Source organism: Synchiropus splendidus, chromosome 10 (genome assembly GCF_027744825.2).
Source record: "Synchiropus splendidus isolate RoL2022-P1 chromosome 10, RoL_Sspl_1.0, whole genome shotgun sequence".
In the NCBI taxonomy this organism is placed as follows: domain Eukaryota; kingdom Metazoa; phylum Chordata; class Actinopteri; order Syngnathiformes; family Callionymidae; genus Synchiropus; species Synchiropus splendidus.
Genome location: NC_071343.1, coordinates 5323227 through 5343113, shown reverse-complemented (window position 1 = coordinate 5343113; position 19887 = coordinate 5323227). Strand labels below are relative to the sequence as shown.

The window sequence follows — 19887 nt, the reverse complement described above, 5'->3', positions numbered from 1 at the left end:
CAATCACATCATTTTAGCACCAAAACTATAGATGACAACCTCCAGCTCATCCATGGCATCAGCCACAAACTGCTCCTCCACAGGACTTAAACCTTGTCTCCTTGCCAGTCACGATCTTGGCCTAGACTCCCACAAAACCAGCTTCCAGGATCCTCATTTTGTCCTGATCTGTTGCCACATATGGCTAATGTCTGATCCTGAGAGCTTGAAATAAACTTTCAAACACATTATTCCCAGTTCACTACATCAACTGTGTTGTCAGTTCCTTGGAAAAACTAATCTGATTACCCTTGTCAAATACTTGCTTAAATAGTAACCTGATTACTTTGCAGATTAATCGATTAAAAGACACTAAAAATAGCATTTGTTCTGTCATGTAGGCAGTTGGAAGATATGAAATATATGCACACATTTACAAAACAACAGTTCCAATTAGAAAATCCTACGATCAGCTGCGACAAATTCCTTGAGCCACGTTCCTGGCTACTACCAGACACCAGGGCTCACGACACTGAGGCTTTCCGCTTGTGTCACGCCTTCTTTTGGCCACCTGGAGGCAGTGCTCACTTTCCAAAAACAATCAGAAAACATTGTGGACTTGTCACATGCCGTTTTACTTGCCCATCACTGGGTGTATATTTTTGAGGCGGCAAACCTGCCAGGTGATCTATAATCATGTCGTCGCTGTTTTATCTAGATGCTGGCAAAAGATGAATGAGATTACAGAAATAAGGAACACAAAAGTGACACACCATTGATCACGAGTGAAGATTTCTTGACAAGTAAAAGTGGCATGGCTCTAAAATGATACAGCAGTTTACAAATGAGTCACGGGTGGCACGGCCTTGACTCGCATGTTTGCAGCGTGCCCACGTGTCCTTATTAGCACAGGCCAAGTCTGACACTACATGTTTCCGCGGCCTCTTCCATCGAACTGACAGCTTCACGGTGAGGATTGGTTTTATAAATAAAAGCTATGTGGGGCTTGTTTTTTTTTTTTGACATAAAATTAATTTTGGCAGCAAAAAACATCCCAAATTTGGTAAGGCACCGGCTTTGGAACCACGCTGGCAACTCAGCACATGTGGTGGTGACCCAGGAGTCAGTCCCAGTTTGGCTCAGCCACATACCAGTGGTGCCTCTCCACCGCGAGGGTGCCTTTAAAACGATATGCCTTCTGGGGTTTTCTTTTATGGGTTGCACCGTTGAGTATTGTATGATTCTCTTCAAATCAGCCGGTTCGACACCCCCCAGTTCCCCCCACCCCCCTGACCCTCTTTAGCCCACCCCGGACACAAAAACACAGAAAAAGGTCACATATCTGAGAAGTGACTTCCATGCATGTTCCATGCTGAGTCGTCACTTTCAATTTTCTTAGACCTTTCATGTCAGCGAGCCATCAGCACCACTAGCTCATGTAATCCATTTAACTTTGTGAGAGTCGCTCAAACGGAGCGACCAACTACGTGATGTGTAAATAGCAAAGCAAATGACTCTTCCCACTTCCCCACTTGAAGCTGGTGTAACAAGGCTCCAATAAAAGCTATTTATTTATCATTCATTTACCATTCACTCTATATACTCTATAGTCATCTCATATTTACTTGTACATGCTAAGTATTTACCGCTGTACATACAGCTATACATATAGATTTTTATCATAATTTTTAGATAAAAAAAGCCACAGAATGAATGATATACATATATATATATATATATATATAAATATATATGTATAATTTAATTTCCATCTGATCAGTCCTTCTTCTGCCTACATTTATTTAATCCAAGTATATATATTTGCTGTTCAATTCATTTGTGTATTCTATTTTTGTTCATAAATTATGTTACATTGTTAATATTGTTTTTAATCTCCTCAATCTATTATTATTAGTAGTAATATTATTGGTATTATTAGCAGTAGTAGTATATTTTTACACTTTTTAATGAGGAAATAATAGAAATCACAATTGTTTTAATGTCCAGCTTGCCTTGTGATCACTGTCCTTTCCATTTGTATTCATTTGATGAAAAAATAAATATTTAAAAATATAAAATAGTTAAACATTACAAACAATATATATATATTTAAAAATCAGCTAATTTTATATAAAAAAAATCCCCATCATCATTTAAGTTTGACAAAAACATCTGAGGTAATTTACAATCACTTATTCCTATGAGTAGTGTCCAAGCCACACAGGGCAAGAAGCAGGGGAGCACCCTGGAGAGATCTCTTGTCCATCACTCGGCCAGTAGGACAGGCAAAGGCTCGCTCATGCCTACGGACAATAGAGTCACAACTTTTGATAGAATGTTAAGTGTTACTCCAAATGTACTCTCCTTGGCTGGTGGGAGGAAAACGGAGTGCATGGAAGAAACCCAGAAAGAGGCAAAACTCCATACAGAAAAGGTGTCCTCTGCAGTAGAGTTACTAGAAACAGGACCTTTGTGCTGTGACAAGTACTTCCACCTTCACAAAAGTTGCATCAAGATGACAGAAAAAACTGAAATCCCGACGTTCACCACCTGTGATGCCCCACACCACCGCTCCACTGTCTCTCCCTCACCTTCAGCTCCGCTCCGATATTATGGGATGCTTAACTCCACGCACAAAATTAATGGAGCGTGAAATGCAGGCTTGAAGTGCAGCCGGCTCCTGACCTGCAGGTGACGTTGCCTCTCTGAAGCTCTTATTTTGACCTCAGCCAGTCGTGGCGTAACCACAGTTGACTAGTGACAATTAGTGACCTTTCGCTGATCCAGCAACCTTCCATTTCAATTACAATAAAGCTTGAGGGGCTTCAGAGCCAGGGCCAGATGAGTTGCTGCAGCTGCGAGCTTCCGCTGGATTCGCCACTGCAGCGCCAAAGCTTGGCCATCACAAGCTTATTAGAGTTGAACTGCAAGTCTGGAGCTAGTTCTGTGTGACGACGAGAGGCCGTAATAAATATCCAGCCATGACCACCCGTGGAACCAACGTCGGAGGATTCAGTGGAGCGGACAGGCTCAGAAGAATCCCTCCTCTGCTTATTGAGGACGATGATTTGCTCAACCTCAAGCTCTTCTATCTCCTAACCTCATTTCCGCCTCGGTGACCCAGAAAATATTCTACAGGCGCCATCACTTGATCTAACCTTTCGTGAGAGCTCTCTGCATGCAACAGTTCAAGCCGGAGTTTCATCTATCTATACTCAGAACTGCATGTAGATTTTAATCCCATAAACATTTCCCTTATAGAAACTTTTTCTTCACTACTTATTTTCATTCAATTGTTCACTAGATGTATGAAAAAGTATTTTTCTGAAATAAATTAAATGCATTTGGAATGAGAAAAATCACAAAAACAAAACAAAACAAAAAACAGATCCTAGTGGCCAAAGGAGAAACTGCACTTTCCATGTCCCAGCCATACAGGGTGAGTCTCAGGGGACACGCTGGACATCTATGCCCCATCATGGGGCATAGATGGACAGTCTCTGAACAGAATGTAAAGCCATCAGTGAATCACTGTTTGTGGAGGTTAGTGGTTGTCCGTCTACATATATCCTGCATGTGACTTGCACCCAGGCCAGGGTGTCCCTCACCTCTCCCCCAGGTGTCTCTGACACGCTGCAGTCATTGGTTGAGGCTGATTTTCCTGCCAAGTGGAGGGCATCGCTCTTCATCGAGGGGATTATTAATGATATTAAAGAAACATTTATTGTCAGATTAACACAATGTCATGTCAAAAATATGATTGAAACTTTTTTCACTCACTCACTATTCTTATTTCATGCATTTTCCCCCTTTATCTTTTATAAACATGATTATATTTAACATCAGTGTAAACAATGAATCCCACAAAGTTTGGAAACAAATATTCCAAATGGATTCAGGTGAGCATCTGGCCTGTAAAAGTCAACCACTGTTCTTCTCCATATTTAATAGAGTTGTCTGGGTACAGACTGAAAAAACACACCCTAGGGTCAAAGGGTATAGAGGCGATGAGGTCATCAAGAAGGTATAACCCAGCGTGGGTTTCCAAGCTCCTTTGAAGCTCCTCACATTAACAGATGCAATGTCCCTTTGTGTCTGTTACATTTGAAGCACAGATCTGGAATATTTGCATTGAAGTTATTAATCTAAAGAAGCGTAGTATACAGGTACTGTACAGTAGCTTCTCATAACCCAATTAAACTGCAGTACATTCAGGCGTGTGATACCAGTCTGAGCTTGTGTCTCTACGATACAACATGCTATTCACCCTGCCTCCAGCTGAAGCTCCGATATCCAGTTGTCCAATTTTGCTTTTCATCCCTTCATTTTCTTTATAAATAATGATTATCCACTACCTCAAACATTGTTTCGGCTTGACGCTCACCTTGGGTGTGTGCCACATATTCTCTTCATTTTCTTTCCCTCAGTGTGGGAGTATCCACATGAATAACATCACCACTTCCTCACCCACCTTTCCTGCTCAGGTCTCATTCCTGCTTTGTCCCATACATGTGCCTCTGCGGTCTCAAACATCTGTGCGTTTGGTTTCTTGTAAATCATGCGGCGAGCAGGTTTCACCTTTCTTTTAGCTCCTTCGGCTCATGGAAGTGACAACAGATGTGATTATGCAAAGAAACTGAGACTATTTACAGAACAGCAGAGGAAAGTGCACCAAAACAGGAAACAAAACGCAGACATAAAAGGAGAAACAAAGACACATGGCACATACTGTACAAAGAACTAAAATCATCTTGAAGTCGCTTGCACAACAGCATCATTTCATTCTGAAGTCAAAACCATCACGTGGTGTCAGTTGAACTATGAGACACTTGGTCACAAGATATTATTGCACTCATGCGACTTCCATAGAAACCCATCCTAAACTGGCTGATGTATTCTAAACTACTGTGTTAGAAGGATGTTCCACCCATAGACTCAGATAGAGCAGAATTCTGAGTAACTTTAAGCTTGGGATGAGATCTTGAGGCCACCGAACAGGGAAATCTCCAGATCCAGTTTGTATCTAGAAATTCTGTTTCTGAAACAGAAGCCAGAATTTAGGGGACCATATGCCAAGGGACTCTGGCCTAAGATCCAACCCCAGGGACAAGGGCATTCAGGAAAATTGTCCTTCTGGAAATTCTGGGTGCCATTGTCTTTAAAACTAGTCTAAAACTAGTATCTTCTTTGGAGTTTAAATAAAATATTTTTTTATTTTATGATATTTGGAAATGCTTTTATTATATTTTTTCCCCCCAATTTTCTCAACAGTTTGCATCAAGTGTATTTTCTTCTTAAGTAAATTTGATGAATATGACTTGCACCTGGTTCTGCTGCTGGTTGGACTTTTCTATGACAAAAAAAACACATGGTTTCATGCCACTTCACAAGGTTTCGGTTTGATTACGTGTAAGTAGATTAAATATGGTTGTTGATCACAAATGAAACCAAGAGTAATGAATCAGTTCTATTACCTGAATGGGCCCCCGGACCCATTTGTTTGGGGAAAGGTGGGCCACAAGATCAAAAAGGCTCAGAACCCCTGCCCTAACTGACCTATGCACTCTGATGTCATTCTAAAATCCACATGAGGTCAATGAAAAGACACTTTGATTCAAAGCACTAGAGGACAACAATTGTTCACTGGGACTGGAACCCAATACTTCTCACTCCATCTCATTACATTCAGTGGGAGTCACTCCAAGTCCACCTCACTGAGGCTGAGGAGCGCGAGTCCCTTATAGTTGTGTCCCATTCTCAACAGAGGGATCCAATCAGCCCTATTGTTGTGTATTCCATTACATGCATGATTGTGTACTTTTGATCGGCAGTGAGATCTGATTCACTGAATGACAAAAGAAAAAAGGACATTTGTGTGAGCATTTGACACCATTGTTCGCTATGAATAGATGTGTCAAAAGTCATGCCAGCGGTCGGTCTGCTACATGTGTGATCCACCCGTCTGAAACGTGGTGAGTCACAGCCACAAGGCTCAACCATGAGGAAGTCGAAGAGCTTCCTCTGCCTTACAGCCGGACATGTTTTGGATCTGAAAACAAGGCGACAATATGAGTCAAATATCCAGACGTATGACCTCAACACAACAACTGAGTTTCGGGATTAAATGGAAGAATAATGCAACCGGACAAACAGCTCATTAATAAGGGCAAATATTTACTTCCTCTTATGTGGAAGTGAAGAATGTTGAACCTATTTTGAGCTGAATGGCTTCAGCGGAGCATTCAAACTCAAATGAGGTATGTGGTTTGCAGCTATTGCTATTAGCAGACAATATATCTCCAAGTGGTTTGACCTTCATGAGGCCTGATTCTGCATTTTTCAGCTCAAAGGCGATCGGCAAGACGCAGATACAAAGGGAGATTGGTTTGATCTGAAATTGAAGATGAGAAAATGTCACAGCAGTGACGCCAGCGAGTGGAAAAACAGGTGCAGACACCTATAAAGTTGTGAACTTACTACAGGCGTGGCCAACCCGCGGCACTGAGCCACATGCGCCTCTTCACCAAATGAGCCACTAAACTGACATGTTTGCAGGATGTGGCTCTTTTCAGCAATACAGTAAAACAATGTGGCTCTTAGCCTCTGGCAGGTTGGTCACCCCTGGGTTAGTAGGAAAGTGTGCAATATATGAGGCACAGCAATGGGACTGCGTGGTCCTCAAATAATGATTCAATTCAATGTACTGCAAATGTGTGGTTCGGGGGCCACCAACAAGCCTTGAACTGAACTTAAGTGGTCCTTGTAAGATCCAAATTATTAAATTATTTTTTAAATTCTGTTCTACAGAACAATTCCTGCATGTTTTAGACCCATTTTTCACTCATATATGTAGGTGTCATATCAGATTTGTTCTCCTTGATGAAGCAATTTATCCTTTACTTTCTATAATACGATGCTTTTCAAATATGGTTTCTTGAAATTAGTTTTTCATCTACCATTAAATTATTTTAGGCTATTATGCATGGTTTTACAAGAGGGAAAAAACATATTAAACGTGCTGTTTAAAACAAATATTTTAAATTAGATTCATTATTGTATCAGAATTTTCCCACCATTTTCAGTGTTTTTCAACACGCTAGTAATGAACCCTGCACATTGCTCTCTCACTTGTTTTTCATCATCTTTCGCATATCGAGAAACAGTTTCGGCCCATCCACAACATTCTGTGGCATCAAGACTTGTCAACTCATGAACTCTTGAACTCGTTTCTCATTTTCAGCAACGCACTAATGTTCATTCACCGTTTGACATGTCTACAAGTGAACAATGGCTCAGGAGCTGATGGCAGTTACAGATTTTGTACTACACAAATCATTGTAGTGAAACTTTTAAAGCAAATTCAAACTTCAAATCATTAACATTGGCTTTGAAGTGTCACAGCACCTCGTATTCTTTAAGGTGATTTCTTTTTCAACAGTAACACCAAGAAAAAACCACAAAGGCGTCAAACCAGTTGGTACAAAACACGCCTTGTGAAAGTCCAAAACCACAGCGATGACAAAGAACTGGCAGTGAGTTTTCTAAAGTGCTTGTCTTGAAGAGTTGTTCACCAGAATACTGAATTTGTAGCTTAGATTTAAAGTACATTAAAGGTTGCAACATCTCTATCCCAACGACATAGGAAGTACTTGGGGAGGGAGCAGTGATGTAGAGATTGTACCGGCAGAAACAAAATGTTCAACAACTTCTGCTTTCAAGAATTTGGCGGCAATTATCACAACATGTGAGGGGAGAATCGAGGGTGTGAAGATATGGTTTTGTATGCCGCATAGTCAAGAGCACGATGATGGATGAAAGATAAGAGACAGTCAACAGGAAAAAGAAACTGAAGTGCCAAATGAGGGCTCGGTGAAAAAAAAAATATAATTGAAAAAAGATGTCTGATGAACTCTGAATATTGAAACAAAGATAGTTTCTATACTAAAAAAAAGAACAATTTCGCTCATTATAAAATATCTAAATAGTTACAAGTCTGATTGAAAAGGTGAACAGCAAGGTTGTGGGAGCAGCAGTCAAAGTTAAGAGGCCCAGTCTTCCATCTTCCCCGCTCCAATGACAGAATACCAAGGTGTTCCCAGGTCATCTCTTCTGGCTGTCTTAGATTCCTCCCAGGAGAAGTTAGGGGGAGGCCCTGGAGCAGATCAAGGACGGAGGAGAGACATCCTGACACGATGCCCGAGCCCCGGCTTCTTCTAAGGGGAAGCACCAGAGCCTCTCCCAGATGTTTCAGCTATCCTTGGGTGAAAACTCATTTGACAATTTGTTGACGCAATCACTAGCCAAAAAGTCGGGACCTAGATCGACCAGTAAATCTGCCTTTTGGCTCCGCACTTTGAGCACCACAACAACCTCCAACAGCGACAGGACCCTCTGAGTGGTAGTTTGATATAAAAGTCATTAGTATAGAGGTAAGAAAGAGATAAAATAAACATTAATAAGTAACAACAATCCAAATTTCAGACACAATAAGGAAAGAATAAGTGAAAGCGAAGCTGAAAAACTATCCAGCAGAGATGTCATAAGAACAAAGTCAACATAAAGTATTAATATAATAACAATAACTGCTATATTAAATTACCAATGAAACACTTAAAGACAAAAGTGCTAACATGGCAAAGTATGATGATAAATTTCAATGTTTATTTATCATACTTATCAAAAGAAATAATAGAATACCAGAAAAAAAAGTCTGTATCAGAACCCCAACTCATATGTAAAACGCAGTCATAAAAAGTGAATGGCAGGGCCAACAGCTGCGGGTGCTTCCTCCCCAAGGTATACAAGTGAAACTGTCCACGTGCGGCAACAAGTGTGTACATCAAACATATGCAAGTTGGATCACGCAACTCAAATTGTTCTGGTCTCATCGTGACGCAGACATGTGTTTCAAAACGAGTGAGAAGGGAGCGGGGGGAGAACAGGATATTTTGTCACCATAGTTACTGGCTGAAGATCAGCAGATCAAGTGGTTCTGTGTGTAGTACCACTCTTTGTCAGGGCAGCGTGATCGCACTGCAGCAGAGACACTGGCTAGAACCAAAAGCACAGAACACATTGGACCAGAAGCCAAATAACACAAGGAAATTCACCATCAAAGCAGCACAAAAGTAAGTGTGTATTTTCTTTTTAATTTTTATCATAATAACTAGACACTGGAATAACAAAATCATTTGTGCGTTACTAACAAAATTGTGTGGTTGTGAATCTCAAGACTGTTGATTTGGTTGTCTGTAGTGACGTGTTCCAGCCAGATCGTCTCACACCAAACTTTCTGTCAATGAAAAATCCCTTAAGATTAATGCACTTGAACTTCACTTGTGTTTTTACGGGACTTCATTCAGCCATAAATCAAAAATCTTGTGTAGCAACTAGTCACACTTTAGAGGCCCGGAAACAAGTTTCTGCACCCTAAACATGTGCTTGAGCAGATAGGTGAGGGGCGACCAATCACACAATATTTCCAACGGTTAACTGCTCAAAACGCACGAGACCCCAGGGAAAAGAGACTTCCTCAAACACAAGGCCGTCTATCAACGCTGCGGCTTGTGTTGTGCAAGCGTGTGTGTGTGGGCCACGGCTTTATGCAGTTATGCCCTGTTATTGTTCGCAGACTTCCTTCGTCTCACTTTTAACTGAAAACAGTGCCAGCAACGTCCACGTCCTGTGAGTCTAGCAGCCGTTGGAGTGGCTGATATTGATATATAAGCAAGCGGCAAACACACAAGCTGCATGATGTCAGTAAGGAGACCCCAACAGTGATACCATAAACAGCTTCTGCCCTCGGGCTGTTAGTGCCTCAACACATCATACATGACTGTCACTTCAACACTTAACTTGTTTTAATACACCCTTAGTTTAATTCTTTCCGTTTGAATTTTTTACGTCTTCAGCACAGTAAATATTTAGTTTTATGCACAGTCTGCTGGCTCCACACATTGGACCAGCCACAGCAGGTCTGATGTGAAGAAGGGTGGCGCACCAGGCCGGACGGGAGTGGTGGTGTCTTGACTGTAGTTTGGCATCCTGCTGGCTGGGCTGGTGCGCCCCCTGCGCTATGGAATTCATCGCGCTTCCTGCATTCCCTTTCATCAGCGGCTGTCTCACATGGGGTTGACATTTTAAATTTAAAAAAGAAAAGAAAACATCTCAACATGTATTATTAGAGCTACGGTAAAAACAATTCAATAAAAAAAAGAAACGCACAACGCACCAAAAAAAAATCCTGGAAATTGAGCAATTTTGCAAGAAATATGGACAAAAATCATAAAATACTAATAATTTAATCCAATTCATACAATTCAGTAAACATAATTTCTAAATAAAGCATATGCAACTGAATTTTTTTTTTAAGTTGAAGAGGAAAGGTCCATTAAAGTGGAAAAGTCGAAATAAAAGCGAAGGTAAATTCGGTAACGACACTAAATGTCCACAAGATGTCAGTGCAAACCACGGTATAATTTCAGTCCAAACCATTGTTCTACAGTTCTTGTCTTCTTACAAATTACAAACCTAATTGAAAAAAGCTAGAACGTGCTCCAAATTATGATAGAATTTTTCTTTTATCATCAGTTCAAATTGTCAGCTCCAAACGTTAATCACCACACAGTTTTAAAAACAACAAAAACATGACATAAGTCTCGTCACAGGTGGTGCAGAAGTGAATGTTGCGTAACATCCAAGTTCCTTTATTTTCTCTGTGTTTTAACGACACTGTGTGCCACTATAGTGTGCAGAAATAGTTTCACTTCTTTATATTAGTAAGTCATAAAAACGGTTTAGAATACAACTCTGATTATTTCAGACTCCGACACATTTAAATCAAACCAAGCACATATACATATATATATATATATATATATATATGTATATATATATATATATATATATATATATATATATATATATATATATATATATATATATATATATATATATATATATATATATATATATATATACATATATATATACATACCCAAACTACCACCAGAAGATGTATATTATTGGAAAAAAGTCACAATACCTTCAACTTAATGTGGTCGACTGTTAACCCTTCCACAACAACAGCTAAAATCATCGAGAGATTTGATCATGTGTGATGACGTGTATCAGTAAGTAAAAATGTTTTCACTATCCATGTACTTCTGCAGGTAACTGAACATGGATTCCACCAGCTCTCCAGTGACCTTCACCCCTTTGCCCTCCTCCAACAACGGGACCTGTGACACGCTCTACGCTCACAGGAGCTACGCCCGCGTCATCATCCCTATTTTCTACTGCATTGTGTTCCTCGTGGGTCTCTCTGGAAACTGCCTGGCCTTCCACGTCATCCGTCCTAACCTGAAGAAGATGAACTCCACCACATTGTACTCGCTCAACCTGGTCATCTCGGACATCCTCTTCACGCTCTCGCTCCCCGCCAGGATCTTCTACTACGCCTCTGGCTTCCACTGGCCGCTGACCGAGACCTTGTGCAAGTTTTGCGGCTTGCTCTTCTACATCAACACCTACGCGGGGGTCAATTTCATGACCTGCCTAAGCGTGGACCGCTTCATTGCCGTGGTGCTGCCCCTGCGCTTCGCCCGTCTGAGGAAGGTTAGCACTGTGAAGTACATCTGTGTCGGCGTGTGGATGCTCGTCCTGGCTCAGACGCTGCCTCTGCTTGCCATGAACATGACACACAAGGAATCGGACGAGTACATCACGTGTATGGAATACCCCAACTTTGAAAAAGTGGACCACATCGCCACCATACTGATCGGCGGCGTCATCATCGGCTACATCATCCCCTTGATAACAATCCTTCTGTGTTACTCTGTCCTGTCTTTAAAACTGCACTCCACTGCCAAGGCCAACCACTTAATGGAAAAGTCTGGTCGCAGCCGAAAAGCCATCGGCGTCATCTGCTGCGTGTCCTTAGTCTTCATCATCTGCTACAGCCCCTATCACATCGACCTCCTTCAGTACATGATCCGGAAACTGATTTCCACCCCCGACTGTGCCGACCTCACTGCTTTCCAGGTGTCGCTGCACATCACGGTTTGCCTGATGAACCTCAACTCCTGCTTGGATCCGTTCATCTACTTCTTCGCCTGCAAAGGCTACAAGAGGAAACTCATGAAGCTGCTGAGGCTGCAGGTCAGCGCCTCCTTCTCCAGTGTGGTCAGGACTTCACCTGAGGGGTCCTCCAAGGACGTCGTGGATGGGAACAAGATTCAGCTGAACAGTTCAGTTCTGGGGTCAAATTGTGAAAGACAAAATCACAGGCGGTCGAACATGTACGAGTAGACGCTGAAGTGACTGTGAATACCGGGATCCTTGCACTGGCGGAACCTGCGTCGCTTTCCAGAAATGTGTTGTTGGCGAAGTCAGACTTCAAAATGACACTTGAAGCAGCAGGCCACAAACTCAAATCCATTCTTCTCACACAATCATTGGGGTCATCAGCTTCAAGCAGCTATCTTCAAACCGAGGGCACCTCCATTTGGACTCATTGAGATTCATAGTTTAAATACTGTTTTGATGAACAGGAGGAAAGTTGTCAAAACCTGATTGAGCTACTTGCTCAACATGCCAGTCTTGTTCAGCTGTGAAAAATGTGCGCTTATTTAAAAGATGTGTACAGAATAAGTTTCAGATTCCGCTCAGAAGTAGAAAACCTGACAAGGACCTATGCTTTTTTTTTTTTTTACATTTGTACGTGGGACCAAAAGTGCAGTTGCTCTTCAGACACCGGTCTGTAGTTTGACTCCGCCTCCAGTCCGAGTCACCAATCGTTTTTCAGATGCTGGAAAGTCTTTTTTATTTTAACCAAACGATGTTGCTGTACTGTAAGATAATTTCGGGTATTGTCTGTAGGTGACGTTGTGGGACTTTTAATGATTAAAAAAATGTGAGATAAAACAATCCTGACTGTCATTGAGCCATTATTGGAGTCCTGTCATGAAACAAGATGGATACTTTAGTGGTCAACTCCAGGCTGAGCTGACCAGAAAACTACAGGTCACTGAGCAGTAAAATTATATGTTATTGTCATGTGCAAACCTATAAGCTTTAACTGGCACGTTGTTTTTGGTTGCACGAGTTGAGGCGGGAGGTACGTCCAACACCCAGGCTACATTAGCTGTTAGCTAGTGTGGTGCTGAACTTGTCGGTTAATTTTGTTCCACGGGTTTTTGACTCAAGCGTGGCACATTACACAAACAGCCGGGATCTTATCTTTGCTACTGTTTGAATGTAGCAGTCATATCTCTTCTGATTCAACCGTCGCACTGGTTAGCTGACACTGAAAAAAACACTGAAACGTCCCTTTGAAAAACCCAATATGGGACAGTAATCTCATATCTATTCTGCATTTCTTTTCACTAACCTCAAACCTAGTGACTGTCTCTCTATCACCAACAGCAAAGCTATACTGTGTTTTTACTTCATCCTCAAACCCAATAAATTCATAAAATAAAGGCAAAATCTGAATGAAACTTTGGCATACCTTGCAATAATCTTCTGAGGATTCAGACATAAACATGGACTTATTTAACTAGAGTGGTCATGTGGAGCTCTGACCTTTGTGAGGCCACAAAAGAAAGAAAGAAAACCCACTTCTGCATTCATGTGAAAACAGTTTGAGACATGCAATCATCAACTTGGTAAGTGCAACTCTGTGAACCTTCCTCCTGTGGTTCATGTGAGCTAAATGCTAAGCGATTCTGTAGACCACAGAAGTACTTTGCCAGACAGCGACAAACGTGCTGATAAAAATCACACTAACCTGTAACATCACAAAAATAAGAAGGGTGGATGAGTGAAAAACAAAACGTGGCTCGGTGATGATAAGCAGGTGCAGACATCAAAACAAGGACAGGAAGTTACTCAGATCGCACGTGGCTCCTTCAACATCAAACAGGAAATTTAAAAAGGGAACTTTTCCTTCTTCCTTTTTTGTGTTTATTAAAACTACTTTGTCATCAATCGGCTAAATTGAATTGAAGTAAAAAGAGACAAAAAGAAAAAAAAATTGCAATGCAGTACTCGTGTGTTGCAGCTAGAGGGTAATATTGTCCAGGGTAAAAAGGCACTACAACGATTTATTGAATTGGTAACCAAACAGTTTCTGTTCAGAATTGATTTTGTAGCAACAACTTCCAACCATCGCTCCTAATGCAGTTCATTATCCAGGTGAGTCACAAACGGTTTGTTGTGAAGTGGAAAACTCAGTGAAGCAACTGCATGACAAGTATCAAAGGGAGAAAAACATCACACAGACTGTTGTCATAACAACATATTGCAATGAACACAAGGTACCATCTGGCGTGAGATTTTTAAGACACATCGGGAGGACGAGCCGATAGATAATTATTTCCACCGAATTAGAATGGCGGTAAATGAGGAGTCCAAATCGGAGAATGGAATGGTGAAAGCAACACGGAGCCGGCAGTGATATGGAGGTTTGTTTGAGTCTGGTTTATAAATGCTGTTTTATGCTCTCCTTTGCCTGAATTCATCCATTGATCATGTTCATTTGCATTCAGCCCAGGTCCAGTCTGCCCTTGAGTCTTTCACCTGAGCCGTGCACTCTGCATCCATTAAGTCGCTGTGGTGTAAAAACCATTTCACAGCATCAGCGTGAAGTGTCTATTACCACCATCTTATTTCCTGTTTATATGGCAACTGCCTCAACATCCTGTTTTTAATTACTTCTCTCCAGCAGCAGATGCTTCTCACAGCAACCTGCTGTGGATTACTCCCCTGAGAACTAATGTGCTGTGACAGACCCCACTTTTCCAATCAATAACTCGCCCTAAATCTGCCATCTCTCTGCCTGCCAAATTCACTCCCACTTCTAATGGCACATCATTTTCTTTAAAGGGGGTGTAATTGCAGACGGTGGAAACACGTCGTGGTCCTTTTGTGTTCCGACGACGTAGATACTTTTAAAGATCAGAAACTGCAGAAGACAGGAAGTGATGCGGCCGTAACACAGTTTCTATATTATATCTGGGTGATGAAAAAAAAGCACTTCCTTGTTTTGGTGGGGTTAGACAGAGATAAGAGTTCAATCTGCCTCGACGATTACCATCATATTCAAAAAGATTCCTCCGGTAAGTGATTATTTACTGTCAAGTTTTCGGGGAACAGAACGTGGTTTCAACCACACCAGTAGATTCAGATGTCACATGACTTATTTGAAGCTAAGACGTGAGAAAATGTGCTTAATCTGCGACTCAACCTTGTTTTCAGTTTGTTTTCTACCATAATTATTATCACTATTATTATTATTACCACGATCATCATCCATAGTTGAACCTTAAACACACCTTCGACAGGAAAATAAATTAATAAATACAGACCAACACACTACTTTAAACAGAACAGTTTCAGATGACAATGTGCCCACTTTGGAAACTGAACTGCCCACTTTCGCTTCAGTGACTCACAGATGCATGAGGGAGAGTACGTCTACTGATTCTCAAACTGCTTCCACTGAAGTCGTGTTTGTCGAAATTCAAGTTCTCAAAACAAGATCCCATTTTTCTCTTCACTCATTTCAGATGAGCTCGGGGACTTGGCTGGCTCGCCGAAACGTGTTTTACCTAATGTTGCAGTCGTGAGCCAATCTAACGGTTGTTTTACTTAAGTTGGCATGTGACAACCGAAAGCTTGTACTCCAAGTTTTTGAAAATTTCATGGGCTAAATTTTGGAGGAGTTTGTCCAAGACGATTTAAGTGCTCTTTGTGAGGTTAAAACACACCATGAGAATACTCTACAAAGGTGCACAAGAATTTTGACTGTGGCTGTTAAAGCCACAATGATCTCCTTTTATGGGAAACAACGTGTTGATGTGTGAATAAAACTACATATTAGTTTTGCTCTCAAGATGCTTCAGTCAAGTACGTCTCAGTCATCAGTGACTTTCCATCATCAGGGTTCCGTACTCAAGCTGGACACAAACTCTTCCAACATGTCTGTGGCCTCCAGCCCACAACGAGGTCTACTGGAGTCACCAACAGCAGGAGTCACTTTCTACAGCTTCACCTTCGTCATCGGCGTCATCGTCAACCTCACAGCTCTGTGGGTTTTTGCTCTGACCACCAAGAAGAGAAATTCAGTGACTGTCTATATGATCAATGTGGCGGTCGTTGACCTCCTCTTCCTCCTGTTGCTCCCCTTCCGGATGGTCTACCTCCATCAAGGCTCCTGGCCTTTTGGAGATCTGTTCTGCCGTGTCAGTGCTGCGCTAACCATCTTCTACCCGTGTATGGCTCTGTGGTTGTTTGCGCTCATCAGTGCTGACCGCTACATGGCGATCGTGCAGCCAAAACACAGGAAGGAATTGAGGAATATCCCGAAGACTGTGGCTGCTTGTGTCGGTGTGTGGATGATGACCCTGGGGGGCACCGTACCACTGCTCCTCTCTGAGGATGACCCTGATGTCACCTACAACTTTACCACCTGCTTCAAAATGAGTGACATCATCCACCTGAACCATGAAAACCCAGTCAATTATGTGCGCCTCATCTTCTTCTTCCTGGTCCCGATGGGCATCATGATAGTCTGCTACCTGGTCATCGTGGACAATCTGATTCACGGCCGTGTCTCCAAACTCAAACCTAAGATCAAGCAGAAGTCCATCCGGATTATTGTCACGCTTATTGTCCAGTTGCTGGTGTGCTTTGTGCCGTTCCACGTGTGTCTGGTAATGCGCTTGCTCGGGTGGGGCTACGACAAGCATTTCAGCACTTGGGTCGTCTTCAGTGCCTTTTTGATGAACTTGAGCACTGTCCTGGATATCATCCTCTATTACATTGTTTCCAAGCAATTCCAGGACAGAGTGATCAGCGTGATTCTCTATAGGAACTATCTGCGCAGTGTCAGGCGCAAGAGCAGACACACACACACTGGAAGCATTCGCTCGTTGAGCAACCTGGCTAACCCGATAGGATGAGCTGGGAGTCGGATTTGTTTCGTCCTATTTGCACTGCACTCTGCATAAGCATATACAGTACACAGCTTCATGTCTTCATTTGTCCAATAAACGTTCATGTCTCACATTATTGGCTCCTATTGTGATGTCGCTTCGCGCCTTAATGATGCAACAGAGTGAACTCTTGGTCAACGTTTACTCTTCACACTGCTAAAGTCAAGCCTAAATAGTAAGGCATTCTCTTCTCGTCTTCATTTCCAACAGCACCTTTCACTGAATACAACCTCGCTTGGGTTTGCTGGGTCATCTCAAGTCCAAAGTGACCGTGGCAGAACAAACCTATCACAAAACTATCTCAATGATCAATGGATATCAGGACCCATCTTCAACACAACCAAGCCAAGACTGAGTTGCAGTCTCTTGCCCATGAACAGACAAAGCCGTTTTTTGTTCAATGGATTTTTCTACTTTCTTCTATTTTCGAGCGCAACACCCTGAGAACACGGCCCGGCTCTACTGGCCAATCATCTTACTGTGACGTCACAGTCCCCTTCTGCCTGTGTTCTAGAACCAGGCTGGAGGACTCTCTGAAAAATCAGCATGTTTCCGCTCACACTGCTGTTCGACCTGCATCTACAGTGGAACAGCAGTGCTGGTGACGAACTCTCCTTGACCTTGGAGGACGCCCTCCTCCACCCAGAAGGTGGCGCAGGCTCTTCGACAGGTTCTTGTTATTGACTGACTACTGTAAGTTCTCAGACACAACACTAGGAGCTGGACTTCTCTTCACAATCCCATGACCTGACCATCATTGCATCAAGACCAGAGCACATCTGGCAACTGACCAAACCATATTCCAGTAACTCTACTCAACATGTCAGCTTCCTTCTCTAGAGCAGTTGCTAAGATCTTGCATGCAGAGCCAAGACCAATGGGGATGGGGGGAGCGTGATGGGTGGAAACCGAGACCAAGACGAAAATGCATGCAGAACAAACTAGAAGCCTCACGGTTCTTGATTTAATCTGAAAACTGACCACAGGTTCTCTTGCAACAATAGTGACTAATTGACTTTAGCTTCTGTATTCTGGAATGGGTTTGGTCTGAGACGTGGTCTTGCACCCCACGGACATGACCAGTTGAGTGGATGGAGTGGACTGTGAGTCAAGTTTTGACTTGAAGGTGTGATAACTGACTTTGAGCAAACAACAGTTAAATTCAAAACCCTTTCTTTGGACGCCCCATTGAAGCCACGCCTCCAGAGCTTCAAACTTCAGCAAGTGGAAAGGGGAGGGTGGGACATATTGGGGTTGTGCTTGATTGAAATATTGCTAACCAATTATTTCATTGGGACCGTTTAAATGGCTAAATTATGTTTGTACCATAGAAAAGAAAACTAAAAAACTCCTGCCATACCTTTAATTGTAAATGCGAGGGTTGCAGATCCAGTATTTGTCAATAGAAACTGAAAAAGAAGATTGCTGTCATGCTTACCCAACAGCTACACCTCAACAGATTTTGAGTTCCAACACCCAAGACACAACCTCAGGTTCCCTGGAGATCGACACAGCACAAACATGACAGCATTCAACATCGTCTGAAAACAGGATTATACTGTTCATATCAAAACAAACTTGCGCCTTTCAAGGTGTGTGCAGCTAACCAACACAACCCATAAACTGTTCATTGTAACACTGAATGCATGGCTGTGTTCATTATCAAAAGGATAAAAACTACCAATTAATTTTCAAGGTGTAATTTACACTCACAGTATGGGAGTGCTGCTGTTGTGCAGAAAACATCTGTGTTCAGAGCTGATTGACTCACCCATGAGACTTGGAAATGTTTTCTTGCTCGTCTCTGTTCCGCCACACAAACACACAGCAGTGTTGGTGGCTCAGGTGTAACGCACGCAGGTGAAGATCCAGCTCACCATCATGATCAACAACATGGATTCTTTTTTCCACAGCTACACTTCTCCTTGCTCACTTACTTTGTTGAAACCAGCTTCTCTATTTCTTACATGAGCACCCTGCCTGCCTCACTTGCTGTTTCAAAAATGACCAAGCGATGGCAGCATGGCACAACATCCACCAGCCACTTCAGTGCTCAAAGAAAGTCCAGTTGCAGCGCTTTACATTCCTGTATCATATTTAGGTATCAGCCGCTTCCATCCAGCCTAATTGCCGTGATTCTCCACGCAGGAGTGAAGTGGTGAAGCAATCAGAGTGTTTACCGAGAAACAGAAACCTCATTGATTGGATGTTAAATGATGAGTGCATTTGCAGTCCTCGAGAGATATCAGAGAGGCATTTGGATTTATAGCAATGGTTCTTATTAATATGAATAACTCTGCTGGACTGGGGCTGCGTCACAGGACTGAAATGGATTTTCTAAATGTCATAATACAGATGAGACGCGATTAATTATCTGTGAGATAATTGAAGCGTTGCGTGGGAAACTCAACGCTGGTCTGTCACACATCAAACGTGAGGAGACAAGTCATCTACGAAGAGGGACTCAGATACTTCACAATTCATCGAAAAGTTTGTTTAATCGTTGTCGCTTTTCTAGATTGGATTTTGGTGCTTGATGTTTGGTTTGGTTTTCCTCACATGTAAGAGGTGAGCAGCAAAGATGAGGACAATGAAGTGAAACACAGACTTATAAGAGGCGACTCAATTTGCACATCTATGTTTGAGAGAGAGGAGTAAAAACCTGACACTGATTTTCACTAAATATTCATCTACTAATGCATCTTGTTCAAGTGTTTCCTCTCAAGCTCGGTAGTGGCTCAGAACCTCTGTTCGGAGTCTGCAAAAGAGGTAAAAGAGGTACACTTTTAACTGCTGTAAAAACTGCTTTTACAAATTTTGTCTTTTATAAGAAGAATCATTTTTTCTTGTTTAATGCAATTATGTTTATCCTTTTAAACACGTGACCTTTTTTTGTAAAGTAATAACTCAG

General features: G+C 42.1%; 3 protein-coding genes across 6 annotated transcripts in view; 2 read left to right on the top strand and 1 right to left on the bottom strand.

The window, feature by feature from the left end:
* clybl (citrate lyase beta like) overlaps nucleotides 1–19887 on the bottom strand; it is a 121055-nt gene that overhangs the window by 88694 nt on the left and 12474 nt on the right. The gene's annotated exons all lie outside the window — the stretch shown is intronic.
* On the top strand, nucleotides 8968–12893 carry LOC128766207 (G-protein coupled receptor 183-like). The gene is made up of 2 exons (XM_053877659.1): nucleotides 8968–9107; nucleotides 11151–12893. Exon 2 carries the CDS (start codon nucleotides 11161–11163, stop codon nucleotides 12286–12288), a length of 1128 nt encoding a protein of 375 aa, XP_053733634.1. The 5' UTR covers nucleotides 8968–9107; nucleotides 11151–11160; the 3' UTR covers nucleotides 12289–12893.
* gpr18 (G protein-coupled receptor 18) lies at nucleotides 14789–17031 on the top strand. Its single transcript, XM_053877666.1, has 2 exons — nucleotides 14789–15098; nucleotides 15924–17031. Exon 2 carries the CDS (start codon nucleotides 15960–15962, stop codon nucleotides 16941–16943), a length of 984 nt encoding a protein of 327 aa, XP_053733641.1. The 5' UTR covers nucleotides 14789–15098; nucleotides 15924–15959; the 3' UTR covers nucleotides 16944–17031.